The sequence below is a fragment of the Echinops telfairi genome, unplaced genomic scaffold (genome assembly GCF_000313985.2).
Source record: "Echinops telfairi isolate 266 unplaced genomic scaffold, ASM31398v2 ScPeMD7_7423;HRSCAF=8461, whole genome shotgun sequence".
NCBI classification, from domain to species: Eukaryota; Metazoa; Chordata; class Mammalia; order Afrosoricida; family Tenrecidae; genus Echinops; species Echinops telfairi.
The window spans coordinates 871,774-887,336 of NW_022111323.1; the positions used below are offsets into that span (position 1 = coordinate 871,774).

Genomic DNA, 15,563 nt, shown 5'->3' on the forward strand with positions numbered 1-15,563 from the left:
CTTGTTTACCTTCAAGCTTTTAAGACCCCAGATGCTATATCTTTTGATAGCCGGGCACCATCAGCTTTCTTCACCACATTTGCTTATTTACCTAGTCTTCAACCATGTGCAGAAGTCACTCAGTTGGTTTAGAAACTGATAGGTTTAAGGTGGTAATTTTTTATTTTTGTTTTAGGTCATAAATTCATTGTGATTACAGTATACAAATAGATATTCATAGCATCATATATTTGGAAAATGGAGACTATCCAAGATGCCAGCATCCTGTCAGTTTAAGGGTATATTGTAGGGCTGAACTTTGAGTTACTGTGCAAGAGTGGAATCCTTGAGACTATTTTCCTTAGTCACTTTTCATGTCTGGAAATGAACTCACACCAACGATTACATTTTCACCCAAATAATAGGCAAGTCTATAAGGGAAGCAATAACACGAGGGAGGTATGCACACTTAAGAATAATCAACCATTTGAGATCAAAAGTGCAGCATTCACCCAAGGACTAAGTTCTGAAGAGTAAGGAAAGAAGGAAGAGTAAGTGGGATAAATGATGTTTCATTGCGGGAATTGCAATCAATGACATGAAACAAAATATATATGAATTGTTGAATGGAAAACTGATCTGCGCTGTAAACCTTCACTCAATTTACAATAAAAAGTATAAAAGAGAGAGTCATAATACCCTTGAACTAGACAGAATTTTAAAGTTCTCATAGTGATGCCCACCTTTCTCCTGCCCACTCCAAAACAGAACTAAAACTGGATACATTAACTGTCCCATACAGATGATTTCCTCTTTGATGTTCTTCCTCAATGGAATTTGTAAAGTATATGTTCTCTTCACTCCAAGCAGCATTTGTACAGGAGCCTGACATTCATCTCAGTATCTTCACTGTATTGTCCTGTGACTTGTTCCTTGCTTGTGTGTAGAGGATTCCAAAGGAATAGAGACTGTTGTTGAAAAAATGTGTTACTTTCAGGAGCCTATTGCAAACCTGAGCAATAGACTAGTTTTTTGTTTTGCTTAGCTAATTCCCAGACCCTAATGGTACATCCTTCTTTAATTTGCTAATCTGTGGAGTTGGAGGAATCCTTGAAAGAGGAGCTTTCTTATGCTTAATCTCAAATGTTGAAGGTAGTTAGATATATTGTCAAATACTTTTGGCTTGAGGGTATCAGAAGTCTAAGGTCATTTCTTTCTTTCATTTTTTGGTCATTTTATGAAGAAATTGCAAACAACTGATTATGGACATGGATTGGGTCTCCAATGAATATAATGTGTCCTTCTAGAATTACCAGAAAACCAAGCAAATCCCGCAAACCAAGATTACTCAAACTGATTATCTTCCAGGTTTCTCCACATCCTATTGCTACCCTCCACCCCAAAGCCTTTTATTATTTATATTTTTAATTCCCTTACCTTTTCATGCTCTCAGGTGACAGCCCAGGATGTACGGAAGGAAAGCCCCCTACTATTCAAGTTCCGGGCCAAATTTTACCCTGAGGATGTAGCTGAGGAATTGATCCAGGACATCACTCAGCGGCTGTTCTTCTTACAAGTAAAGGAGGGTATTCTCAATGATGATATTTACTGCCCACCTGAGACTGCTGTACTGCTGGCCTCATATGCTGTCCAGTCCAACTATGGCGACTTCAATAAGGATGTGCACAAGTCGGGCTACTTGGCTGGTGACAAGTTGCTGCCCCAGAGGTAAGGTGGCATGCTATCAGACTTTGCCCTGGTCATAGGGGACTGAGTATCAAGGCAGCTTACAAAAGGACTACCAGATTTGCTTACAGTCTGACTAAAAACCATGTTATTTTTCTCAAAGAGGAACATTTGCTTCTGGCATCATCCTATATGTTTCTCTGGCTCTCCAAATGACAATTAGAAACTTTTATTCCTCCTCTATCGACCTGATTATAGAACTTTATTTCTTTGAAGGCAGGTGCTTATGTAGAACACCTGAAGTGGGTCTCCCCCAATCTCTGTTTTCATTTTTTCAGCACATTTTTACTTATTTGACCAAATAAAACTCACTGTTATCAAGTCAATGCCTTGTGGGTTTCCAAAACTGTAACTCTTGGGGGGGGTGGGGGTAGAAAGCCCAGTGTTTCTTCTGTGGTTTTGAATTGTTGACCTCTTTTATTAGAGTTTCACAGAAGAGAGAGTGAAATAAGCAAGCTGGAGACAGTGTTCTCAAAATAGTCTTTAAATATTGATAAGCAGTGTGTAGAACTTTCTTCTATATATTTCAAATGTCAAAGCTCTCAATTGTAGAGGTGCTTGACTGACTTGCCTGAGCTCCCTCAATTCATTGAGGCAGAGCCAGACCTAGAAGCCTAATTAGTCTTAATTTTTTTTTAAACTTGGGTTTCCCCATTGCATACAACGGCCATTTTCATATGTGTTTGGATTGGAAAGAAAAACCTTTCCTCATTTTGGGAACTTAAGTACCAGATAGATATAGATATATGACAGTGATTATATCCTGAATCATTGTTGTGATGTCTGAGATGGCATGCTTAAAACAAGCCTCGTTTACCATCTACTAGATCTGGGAGGTTTGACCTGTTAACTTCTGCCAAAGCCATTTGGATTCCACTCTGTGTTTTGTATGTTCTATACATAAAACCTTTTAAAAAGCTAAACAAGATTTCTTTCCCTTTTGCACATAGGCTTTGTGCTTTAAACTTCTCACCACACATTGTCTTCCCAGGGTCCTGGAACAGCACAAACTCAACAAGGACCAATGGGAGGAGCGGGTCCAGGTTTGGCATGAGGAGCACCGGAGTATGCTCAAGTAAGCACATCCTAGAAGCTATGGGATCCACTACGCTTGCCAGGAGAATCGTAGTTTGTTCTCAGAAAAGACAGATGACTAGAGGGGATAGAAGATATGAACAGTTAGGGCAGGAACGATATCAATGCTTGCACAGTGCATGGGAGAAATGTAAAGATTAGAAGGCAGAGCAGGCCCATCAAAAGACCACTTTATTTTTATTTTCTGTGACTCATGATGACTGAAAGTCCTAACAATTTTGGCCATAAGAAAGAAGGACATGGGAAAAGGAAATCTCTAAATATGATAAACTTTTTGGGAGTTAAAATGAAATGTTGTAATTTTGCCATTACTACCCCATTTGACCTCTGCTAAGAATTTGACCGTATAAGAGACTATTTCATTGAATGGAAGGAAGAAAATTGCTCATCTTTGGAGAGATGAGTATAGAAGATCATAGTGTAAGTCTAACTTGAACAGTTAAAACTTTGTGAGTAGATCTCCTCTACAATACGTGCTAGACCTGATATGGTTTCCTAAATTTTCTGTATCTTTAGTTTATATTGCTCTGTGTGGGTTTTGCTTGTCCATATTTGAATGTATCTTAGAGGTGTCATGTCATTGGGGGTCACTTTCTTGAAGTTGTGTTATATGTTTTTCCACTTTTCAGTATATGATACCCAGGATTGATGAACCTATAGAGACAGCAAGTAGAATAAGGGTTTGGGGGGGGGAAGGGGAGTGGAGTAGTAGAAGTGGGGGAAGGGGAGATGATGTCAAGGAGTCCATGTAGAAAAAGAATGCTTGGAAACTGATTGTGGTAGCAACTGTACAATTATGCTTGGTGTGATTGAATGATATGATATATATTAATAAAAAAGAAAATTGCTCATATATGGCAGTTAATATGTTACAACCAATAACAACCCACTGCCACTGAGTTGATTCTGACTCATAGCGACCCTATAGAAAAGAATAGAACTGCCCTTTTGGGTTTCTGAGGCTGTAATTTCACTGGAGCTTCATCTTTCTTCTGTGGAACAGCTGGTGGGTTTGAACTGCTGACTCTGAAGTCAGCAAACTGCTGACCAGGAAGCCAGCAAAGGTCAGCTCACCATTATTTCCCTTATGAATCTCTGGCATAAACATTCTTGTCTACAAGTTTTACTTGCCAAAAGTCATGTGGTGCCTTGTGCCCCATCATTGACCCACCTTTTATGTACTTTCCACCCCTTGGCAACAGGGTCCTTGTGAGAAGTATAGAACAGGCTGGCTTTCTATATCTCTGAGTCTGATTCACACTTTGTCTTCTCTGACCTTCCTACTCTGTGTCGTTTAGGGAGGATGCTGTCCTGGAGTATCTGAAGATTTCCCAGGACCTGGAGATGTATGGTGTGAACTACTTCAGCATCAAGAATAAGAAAGGCTCAGAGCTATGGCTGGGGGTGGATGCTTTGGGTCTCAACATCTATGAGCAGAACGATAGGTATAACTCAGAACTCTCTTAGTTTATTTGAGCTACTCTGAAACCTAGGGTTCACCTTTCACCATAGAGCAGGACTATACCTCCTGAGGCCTACCTCAATTTTTTCACATCCTAGTTAAGTCCTGAGCAAGTGATTGTACAACCTCCCTCAGGCCTCCAAGTCCTGCATTAATTATACTTGTACTGTCCAATAGGATAGGAACTAGCCACATGTAACTGCTGCATGCTTGAAATATGGCTAGAATGGGTTGAGATGCTGCTGTAAGTATAAAATATTTACTGGATTTTGAAGACAGTGTGAGAAACAATGTAAAATACTTCATAAATATTTTTTAAAATATTGATTACATGTTAAAATGCTAATATTTTAGAATTCTAAGTTAAATAAATATTATAATTCCACCTGTTTTTATTTATCTTTATATGGCTATTAATAATATGTAAATGATATATGTTATTCTCCTTATATTTCTATTGAATAATATGGGCTTAGAAGTTACCTTGTCATCATTTATAATTAATCCAAAATCTCATATGGTAGATAAGTGACTTTTGGTTTTTAATCTTTCCCACTGTAGTCTTATGTCACTTGCTTATTATATTATTGTTGGCCTATACTGGTGAGGATATAGATTAATAGGTTACATTGTTTCATGTAACTCCTCAATCCAGTATTTCATTATTTACCTCCCCCTAATTTGTCATAACCTTCCGTGGAAATTTTCCACTTAAATAGGACTGGTACTCTACTTAACATCTCTTGAGAAAATGTTACGAAGTCTATGCCTCAACCAAAAATGCCACAAAAAACTTCAGAAATTAGAGCAATGGGTTCTGTGTTGGTTGTGGTGTCAAGAGGTCCTTTGTGCACCCTCAGTACTAGCAGCTAACCTGGTGGTATGTGATGGCACTGGATGAGTCTGCTCCTACAAGGGAGAAATTAGAAGGGAAAGAGGGCAAAGGACCAACCCTCATGCCCTTCTTGTCTTATCCTTGTCCTGATGTTTTTGGTCTCCATTTCTACAGACTAACTCCCAAGATAGGCTTTCCCTGGAGTGAAATCAGGAACATCTCTTTCAATGACAAGAAATTTGTCATCAAACCCATTGACAAAAAAGCTCCGGTAAGTGACCTCTTTGGCTAAGATAGATACTTGTGTAATGGATATACTACTACCTACCTTGTCAAGACCTGTGGAATTTATGGAAGTAATCGCCTTATTGTATTTTTCTCTTCTTTTTATTGTGGATGGGAACAGAAGGCACAAAAGGAGTCTAGAGATGGATGGAGGTGTTAATGTCGAGAAATAGCTGGGAGACCTGTTGCCACTCTGCAACATGTGTCTCAGAAGTATGTACTAGAGAAGGTCACTGCTGACCTAAGACTCTCCGATGAAAAAGAGTACATCTTATCTTTCTAAGTCTATGTGCCCCAGAAAATGTTAACTCTTGACATAAGATGTGTCTTTAATTATGGAGAGACGTTCAAGCTAGAAGAAATCCCTAACCAAAGTGGATTCCCTAAGCTTACTTTTTGGTATTACGTCACTGTTGTTCTTTCAGACTTCTGCTCAGAGTAACCTGATAATGCAAAAATCCCTTGGGTAGAATATTCCTCTAACTTGCTCAACACACTTCAAAACCTGCTCAGTTGCCTGGGGTTGACAAGACTGGAAAGCTAGTGATAAGGTGTGTGATAGAAAACACCTCTGGTGTACCTTGTGCAACAAGGACTAATGACCCTTTTCTTTTTTTTAAATTTAAATCATATTATTTGGGCTCATATGGCTGTTATCACAATCCATCCATCCATCCATTGTGAAAGACCCTTTTCTTAAGGACTCATCTATTTTTTTCCTTAGTTCTCTGAACTTTCCCTGCTAGACACTTCACATATATTGTTTCCTTAAACCCTCAACAATATTGCCAGGTAGGTTGTAAAATATCTATTTGACTAAACTGAGGATCAGAACTAGAGTAATTTGCCCAAGATCTCACAGCTGAAAATGGTAGAGATATGATTCAAACGTAGGTCATTGAGCCCCTTGAGCCTGTGCTTCTTTCACTGCACTCCAAGCTATGTGAGATAATAGCTGTTTAGATTTAAATATTCATGTCTGTTTTTTACTGTTGCTGTGCTCTACTTTCATAAGGAAAGGGTAAATAATAGCAAATGAAAACCAAAGGCTTATTAAAAGAAACAAATATGACAAGCAATGCATTTATAAGTTGCCTTGTTCCAAAAATAAATTTTAAGTGCTGGCTACAAAATATGCTTTTTTCGAGCTACAGAAATTGTCCAGTCATCTGAACTACAACTACCCAGGGAATTATGCAGGGATTATTAGGCCTCTAAGAGAGGCCCCTGCCCATCAAGATCCATAATTAGCACCGAAAGTTTGTTCAGATCCTTCAAAGATATTATGATTTGGTGAAGAGAACACTGGTTTCAGAGTCAAGAAGCCTAGGCTCCGGTTTTGGCTCTGTCACTAAGCTGCTGTCTGCCCTGGGCAAGTCACCTTACCTCTAGTCCTTAGTCTTCCCATCACTAACCCAAGAGAATAGGATGAAATAATCTTTCCATTGTTTTTAGACTTACCTTTTCAGAAGACAGGAGCTCATCTGTACTTATCCCTGTAAAAATCTTCATGATTTCTTCTTTCTTACTAGGATTTTATCTTCTATGCTCCCCGGTTGCGGATTAACAAGCGGATCTTGGCCCTATGCATGGGAAATCATGAGCTATATATGCGTCGCCGCAAACCTGACACTATTGAGGTGCAGCAGATGAAGGCACAGGCCCGAGAAGAGAAGCACCAGAAGCAGATGGAGCGGTGGGTGCTGCTCAGTTGGAGTGGGGACCAAGTCTAGGAAGATTCTCAAAAGTGGAAAGCCTGCTAAGTCAAGACATGAAGGTTTAATAGACCTGGAAGGGAGACAGAGCAGTTCAGGGATGGCCTGTCTTTCCTTAATGAAGTTTCAAGGTACTGTAAAGCAGGTGTCAGGAGCGTAGGCTTCCAGAGGCCCATAGGAAGGAAGGGCATTATTGTCTATAGCTCTTATGCCATTGCTATCCTGGATGAACTTTGTGTTGCTCCAACCTATCTGACCAGTATAGTGGCAGTAGCAAGGCCTCCATGTACTTTTAAACCTATAGTCTGTAGGGTTTTGTTCATAGAACTGGATAAATTTTTCCTAAGAATTCTGTGTTCTTGCACTATAGCCCTTTGTGACTCAGAGTATAATAAAAGGCTCAGAAGCTTCAACATAACCTGAAAACTTGTTAGAAAAGCAAAATCTGAGACTCTATCCAAGACCTACTGAATCAGAATCTACATCATAAAATCTAGGTGATTCCTAGGTACATAAAAGTTTGAAAAGCACAAGTCTAGTTGGTATTCTGTCAAAAAGAGTTGAACTTCGGAAGTGTCTAATCTAGTAGGCTAAACAAAGATTACATATACAAGAGATTAGACCCCAAGGTTCACTTTTTTTTTAAATCACTTAGATAGAGGGATAATTTACAGAGCTGTATCTGTCAGGGAACTTGTCCTCTAAGACTTCATAGTCTAGTAGGAACGAGAGCTCAAAAATCACATATGCATAACTGATATGGTATAGATGCTTGGTTATTCATTTAATAATTATTGAGCAGTGAACAAAATAAACCAAATTCCTTGTTCCCATGTAGCTGTCATTCCAGTGAGAGGAGATAATAAATGATCCTATTGTATAGTTTGTGAGATGATAAGAAGTACTATGAGGGAAAAATAATAGAGAAGAGAAGTAGAATAGGCTAAGTATGCTGAGATCTCAAAGGCAGAAAGAGACTTCTTGGAAAGATGTACAATAAGGCTCCCTGGAAGAGGTGCTGTGACAAGAAAAAGCAAATATCTTAAATTTGCAACAAATTCAGGGAAGACAGCAATTAGAGCTGGGCTTTGGAGAATAGGAAGAATTAAGCCTGAGGGATGATGCCTTAACCACAGAGATCAACCAGACTTGAAGCACAGCATTCCAGCACAGTGCCAAAGCTTGTCTTCCTGTATCTTTACAAGTTTATGTGGCAGGCTTTTATAATCTAACATCAACTCACCTAAATCATGAGATATAAGAGTCAGGTTCAACAAAAGCTGTTATCTATGAATTGAAGGTTAGACATATTGTCACTATCTTACTTTTTCACCATTGTTGATGCCAGAGATCGCCTCCACTCCCCATGTTACACTCTACTTCTCTTAAGGTTTTGATAATTCATTTTAATTGCCACACACAACTCACAGACTATACACAGAGTTATGAGGTTTATTAAAGAAGTAACAAGATTCAACTTGGGATTAGGATCCATTTAGAAATAACAAGAATAGTTTTGGATCGGGTTTAGGGAGCACATAGGCAAAGTGTGGAAGGTTTGCCAAAGAGAAGGAACACGTCCCTCCCTTCTTCAGTGTAGGACAGCTTCTAACCAAGACAAGGCTCATCTGCACTCTATTTTGCTGGCAAGCTTCTTTTGTCATGCTAGCAGACCCCTCTAGACAGGCCTCTTCTTGGGATCCTCAGGATAGGTCTTCTCTTAGCATTAGGGTTGCAGCTTTCAGCAAAGCTGGAACATCTGCCATTGCCTCAAACTGTCTAGTTCAGGCCCATACTACCACTTGTTCGGTTTGGGTAGTCACCAGCACAGACCTTGACTATGGCTGTTTCCCCTTTATAGGGCACCCAAATCTTTTGGTGACTTCATGCCTGGAGATGTCTACCTCTGCTCTATGGGATGACTTGCCCACTGCTACAATTTGCCTGTTTTGCCACTTGTACTACTGCCATTATTTTTTTTGCCTCTGTACTCAGCTGTGCTTATCATTATCTCGATCCCTCTCCATTGTTAACAACTTTTGACTCATATTACTGCTCTTTTATGAGTTTTCCTCTCTTCTCTCTCTCTCTCTCTCTCTCTCTCTCTGTCTCTCTCTGTTTCTCTCTTTCCTTGCCTCTCTTTGTGCTTCTTCTCATCTCACTTCTAAAAACCTTTGTGGGATTGTCTGCTTATATAAGAAGATTCCTTGTCAATTTAAAGGCATAGCCATTCCAGTGGGACCATAATCTAATTCCTGCAAGTCACTCAGTCCTGTTGGGTGAATTTCGGGCCAACTTTTGGAACTTTTACTATGCTCTTAAGCATAATAAATCAATCAGTCCCTGCAAGCTATGTAAAACAAGCCATTCACAGGGCAGACTACAACCCAGTTACTCATTGTTTTTGTATAATAACAAACTCAAGGCCCAAAAGGCCATATATAAGAAGGATATTGCACTACAGCTTACTGGCCCATTACTGATAGGGGAACTGGTTGGTAGCAAATTGTAACACTGCTTGATATGATTGAATTATGGAATGGTATGAGGTTTGGATTAAGTCCTAATAAAATGGTTTGACTGGGAGAAAAAAAGGAACAGAGAAGCAGCAAAGCTAAAACCACCCAGTGGGTTAGTTTGTCTCTTCTGAGTCTGGTGCAAACTGACAGGGCCCTGAGAAAAGTGGTCTGTGTGGGACTATGTAGCCACTGAAAACAAAAATATAGAGATTAGGGAGAGTGGTAAAATCTTGAAACTATTATAAGATATACTAGGAGCTGAATCCAGAGATAGTGGAACATTGGGAACCCTAAGGCTTTGGTGTAGCCCTGCTGTCCTATTCCATCCCTTCCTATCAATCTCTAGTGCTCTGCTGGAAAATGAGAAGAAGAAGCGGGAGATGGCAGAGAAGGAGAAGGAGAAGATTGAACGGGAGAAGGAGGAGCTGATGGAGAGGCTAAAGCAGATAGAGGAACAGACTAAAAAGGCTCAGGAAGGTGAGGCAGCTTTGGAAACTGGGCTTTCCGAGAACCTGAGTGTATGCGCTGGAGTTTCCTCTAGCTCATAGTCCAGGTATGGTCACAGAATAGATAAGGATGGTGTAAAAGGAAGAGTCCTCTGTCAATTGTGCCCTGGGGTGCCCTGGGTTGGAGAATTTCTAGGAAAGAAATTAGGTGTCCCTTCACTTTTTACTGCCTTTTCCCCGAATCTGCCCAGAATTGGAAGAACAGACCCGCAGGGCCCTGGAACTTGAGCACGAGAGGAAGCGTGCCAAGAATGAGGCTGAAAAATTGGCTAAGGAGCGTCAAGAAGCTGAAGAGGCCAAGAAGGCCCTGTTGCAGGCCTCTCAGGACCAGAAGAAAACCCAGGAGCAGCTGGTAAAAGTTCTAGGATGGTCTGGGATTGTAAGGCCTTAGTTTTCTCAAATTTCTATTTACAGCTACCTTTTCCTACAAGATTGCCTCTTTCCATCAGGGGATCACACCAGGGTCCTCCAACAGATAGCCTATTCAGAATCAAGTTGAGAAGTCACTGGTGTGACCCAGAAATCTTTGCAAACAGTCTTTCATAACCCTTGTTTTTTATTCCACTTTCTTAGCCCTCGGGAATATGATATGGTGGTCTTACAAAGGAAAGGGAAAAAGAAAAGAAGTAAAAAGCTGTCACACATAATGACACTCATACTGTGCATTAAGAGTTATCCTAACAGCTTTTCCTTTACTTAATTATTTTATCCTCTAAATTATCCTATGGATAATTAGCCTAAGAAATGAGAAAATTGGGGCTCGGGTAAGGTAGACTAAGAGGCCTTTTGAAGGTTAAAAAAGTTGTGGCAGAGTTGGATTTGGTCCCTTAAAGCATATGTAAGTGTTTCTATGCATTTTGTGGAGAGAGGGCTGAACATCTTATTTTCACCACAATCTCCACAAGTTATGAGACTCAAAATCTGAGGATATCTGGCCCAAATTCCTTGACATGTTTTTCCCTTACACTCTTTAGAGTAGGAGGTGAAGGTAACTAAGGCCTAATTATCAGAAAGAAGCTTCCCCTGGGAGATTTGCCCGAGGTATAACGATATGTGTAAGCTTTTCTCCTTGTTCCAATCCCTTGATACCTCAATACTATCCCTATACTTGTCCTGGGGAGAGTCTTAGTTGAGCCCTGAGCATTCTAGGATAGGAGGGAAGAGTCTTCTGCCTCAGGTAGTGGCTCAGCAATCTCTAAAGCTTTACTGAGTCTCCAAATGTGTACTAGGCAATACCAAGAGATAGAAAGATGGGGAAGACATAAATAGTTTATTATCTTCAAGAGGCCTGCATTCTAGGTGGGAACCTGTAACATTTTAGGAAGTAATATGAAGTGTCGCTATGAGTTGGAATCAACTAGACAATAATGAATTCCACAGGGCTTCTTGCCACAGGATTGTGCAAGAGGATTGTGAAGATTGTGCAAGAGGTTAGGAAAGATGGGGTTAGAATTGAGTGATCTAGGTAAAAGATTCTTCAGGGCAGCAAGTAACTGGAATAGTGGTTTCCCTTCAGACCCTTAGAGAATCTAGGGTTGAATACATCTGGACCCCAAAGGGCTCTCATAAGCTGCCAATTTATTCACAGGCCTTGGAAATGGCTGAGCTCACAACTCGCATCTCCCAACTGGAGATGGCCCGCCAGAAGAAGGAGAGTGAGGCTGTGGAGTGGCAACAGAAGGTAACGACAGTGCCCAAAGCAATGTATTGTGAAAAGGGGTACTATATACATATACTCTGGCTCCTTTGATTTCCTTAAGTGTGTTCTCCTTCTAGTTTATATTCTTCCCTGATACCAGGGAAGGGAGCTCAAGGCTTTCTTAAATATTTCCAAGTATTCCCTAAATTCCTGGGAAGTTGGTAAACTTATTTTTATTTTACAGTTGAGGATATGTAACAATGAAGATGTTGAAGTGACTTGCCCTTCTTGGTTCCTGCCACCCTCTTGGCATGTGCAGGACACAGTAAGTTAGCATGTTCACACTGCTAGTCCTTTTCTCCTTCTGTCACTGGATAGGCCCAGATGGTACAGGAAGACTTAGAAAAGACCCGTGCTGAGCTGAAGACTGCCATGAGTACACCTCATGTAGCAGAACCTGCTGAGAATGAGCAGGATGACAATGGGGCAGAGGCCAGTGCTGATCTTCAGGCTGATGCCATGGCCAAGGACCGCAGTGAGGAAGACCGTACCACTGAGGCAGAGAAGAATGAGCGTGTGCAGAAGCACCTGAAGGTATGGAGGCAGGGCCTGTGGGTCGAAGAGATCATGGATTTACCTAGATCATTATGAGTGGGTAGATAGAGAGCATCCTGTGCCAGTGCTCTGTGAGAGTTTGAGTTTTTCTAAAGTGAGAACTTTAAAGGCAACCACTTTTAATTAATCAGACCTTGAGTCACCTCTTTCCTTCTTTTTTTTTTTAATAATCATTTTATTAGGAGCTCATACAACTCATCACCATCTGCTCATACAACTCATCACCATACATTTGTGTCCAGCATATTAGTACATATGTTGACTTCATCATTCTCACAGCACCTGCTTTCCATTAGAGCCCTTGGTGTCAGCTCCTCATTTTTCCCCCTCCCTCCCCACTCCCAACTCCCCCTGAACCCTTGATAATCTGCACTCCTAACTTCCACTACATTCAGCTTCTATATTCACAGACTATGTAGCTAACACAGTTCCTACCTGCATCTTTGGTATATTGTTCTATTCTTGGGTTATCCATTGTCATGTGGTCCCCTATTTTTTAAAAATTATTATCCCATTGCTGTGCTAACAATTCAAAAAAGCTCTCAAAAGGAAAGAGGAGGTAAAGTGACAGGAAGCCATTCACCCCTGTGTCTTTTTTCCCCCTCACAGGCCCTTACTTCAGAGCTGGCCAATGCCCGTGATGAGTCTAAGAAGACTGCCAATGATATGATCCATGCTGAGAATATGCGGTTGGGCCGAGACAAATACAAGACCCTACGCCAAATCCGGCAGGGCAACACCAAGCAGCGCATCGATGAGTTTGAGTCTATGTAGTGGGCACCAAGTCTCTTCAGACCATTCCAGTTCTTCCTTACCCACATTGCTACACCCTTGCCTAACTCACACTATGCTGGATCCACTAACTAGAGCAACCTTGAGTCATAATGAACTTCCAGTGCAACCATGGGACCAAATCTAAACCCTCAGTCTTCACCCACTTCCTTGGGCACAAAAACGGCCCACTGTGATATTAATGGAACTCATTTTCCTGTCTTTGTTCCCTTTAATCTGCTAGAAGTGATCACTTTCACAAATCAGAGGTACTTTCCATTTGATTTTGAAAACAGCTCCACATTCTCTGGGAGTTAAAAATTGGATTGATTGAAAACTAGTCCTCCTCCCCTACTCCACTGCTGTATTCCTTGTCAGGATCCTGTGATTTAGGGTGTTGGAATATGACAGGATTTACAGAAGGAGGCAGGGCATTTGCTCTAGGATGTCAAATGACCTAGGATTTGACTTGCCAATGTCCATTCCTTCTAGAAAAATCTAGACTTTATAGTGATTACAGATTAAATAAATGTTCAGCCATTCCCAGATTGGGCCTGTTACAATCTCACGTCCAATAAGCCTTTTCCTTGAATTCAGGCACTTGGTTTCTCCCAGGATTGGGGACATGGTGCCTCTAAGAGGCTTTGCCAACATCCTATAAGGTCATTGACCATTCTATTCAGATAAATCTAGGTAAAAGATTATGCCCCTGTGCCTTATGGAAGTTTAGGCTTATCTCAAGGGAAAGCAGAAGCCTATATGATTCTGGGTCCCTAGGCTGCTGTTTTTCTTCATTAGATATGCCCCTTCTCAAAAATAATTATCACCAAATCATCCAGCTATAACAGTAGGGATGGGTATCCAGAGCTCAGAAAACACCATTTAGGGTTTTTAACTTCTTTTTATCCTAAAATAGAGAAAATGTTCACATCTGGCTTCAGTATTATTCCTGCCAAGTTTCCCAGATCACTTCTCCCTTCAGATACTTGGGCCCTAACTCTGCTTTGGTGTCATCTAGGTGACTTTATGATCCCTAGAGTGTGGTTTAATTGGTAGGTAGGTGAAAGGAAGTATGGTGAGAAAAACACTTGGCCTTTATGACACAATTTGTTTAACCCCCTCAAATACCCAACACCCACTTTCCATTCACTCCCTTCCAAGGTAGTTACTGGGCTATGCCTCTTCAACAAACCTTCTGCCCTTTCAACTATAAACCAGGGAGCTATGTAAGGACTCCTGGTGCCTTCCACATCCTCATACCTTGCCCTCAACCCAAAAGCAGCCTCCTTCTCTCCTCTGTCTCAAAAATGCTCTGTTTCTTTCTACCAGTATTTTATATTCCAATAATATCAAGCTCAATACTGATTTCTGCTGATCTTACTAATGCACCATTAGAAGATATTAGTCTTAAAGCAGGACTATATTGGCCTCATACCCATATTACCCTCACACATAAGAAGTTTATACTGTATTATATAGTATGTTTTGACAGGAAAATTAATGTAAGAACTTTTCAATCTTGGTAATGCCACTTGTCACTATAGATCATGCACTCCATTCTTAAAGTACTTTGTATTTTGTTTTTCTTTTCCTGTTTGCCTTTTGTCCAGACTGTGGTCTATAAGGGGGTATCCCGTCCCTCCTTATGGAACACAACTGCCTTGTTTTTTCCCTCCTTGCCTAACCTTGGGGAGTCTTGTGTTGCTGTGAAGTATATTGACACTCTCTTTTTGTGATATGCCTTATATTGGCTAAATTCAAATCTATAGTTCTGGGGTAGCTTAGTCACCTTAGAGGCAATAACTCACTCCCAGAGAGACAGAGGAGAAAGGGGTTTTGTGAGGAGGAGTTTTGTGTGCATCTGTGGGGGTGGGGGAGTTTCTATATTTTAGAAGGTTTATGTTCAACCCATGTCCTTTTTCAGTGCAAATAAAGTTTAAGAAGACTTCATTATGACTTGATCTTTTAGATATAAGTGTATGGCTATAAGATACTTCACACTGATTTTTACTCCCTAGACTGCCTTCTCAATCCTTTCATCTTATATCCTATGTGGGTGGATATGATGATTCCTATTTTATAAGACAGGCAATAGTTTTGAAAAACTAGAGTTACTACCAAGGTTACAGAACTGTCAGACTTAGTAGCCTATGGCTTTTCAACAGCTCCAGGTGTTTTCCAGTATGGCTGTAAGCCCCACATTGACCATAGCGATGTCCATGGCCTTGATTGGTATTGGGACCTAGGAGCAGTTTTTAAGAGGAGGTTTATATGTCTGGACTCCACAGGTGGTCAGATTCTGTTCTGCCTGTCTCCCTATTGGGAAGCCAACTAGATTTGTACAAACTCCTACTACCCTCACTTATTGCAGGTCAGAGAAACAATTGTGGGATCTG

General features: G+C 40.7%; 1 protein-coding gene across 1 annotated transcript in view; it reads left to right on the forward strand.

Annotated features, from left to right (window-relative positions):
* Positions 1-15,117, forward strand: part of MSN (moesin) — a 148,195-nt gene extending 133,078 nt beyond the window's left edge. Inside the window, exons 4-13 of the mRNA XM_030887711.2 lie at positions 1,433-1,707; positions 2,717-2,800; positions 4,119-4,265; positions 5,292-5,388; positions 6,935-7,098; positions 9,983-10,113; positions 10,334-10,494; positions 11,731-11,823; positions 12,160-12,375; positions 13,006-15,117. Of these exons, the coding sequence (XP_030743571.2) occupies positions 1,433-1,707; positions 2,717-2,800; positions 4,119-4,265; positions 5,292-5,388; positions 6,935-7,098; positions 9,983-10,113; positions 10,334-10,494; positions 11,731-11,823; positions 12,160-12,375; positions 13,006-13,170 (1,533 nt within the window). The 3' untranslated portion in view covers positions 13,171-15,117. The remainder of the gene's footprint in view (positions 1-1,432; positions 1,708-2,716; positions 2,801-4,118; positions 4,266-5,291; positions 5,389-6,934; positions 7,099-9,982; positions 10,114-10,333; positions 10,495-11,730; positions 11,824-12,159; positions 12,376-13,005) is intronic.
* The last annotated feature ends 446 nt before the right edge of the window (positions 15,118-15,563 follow it).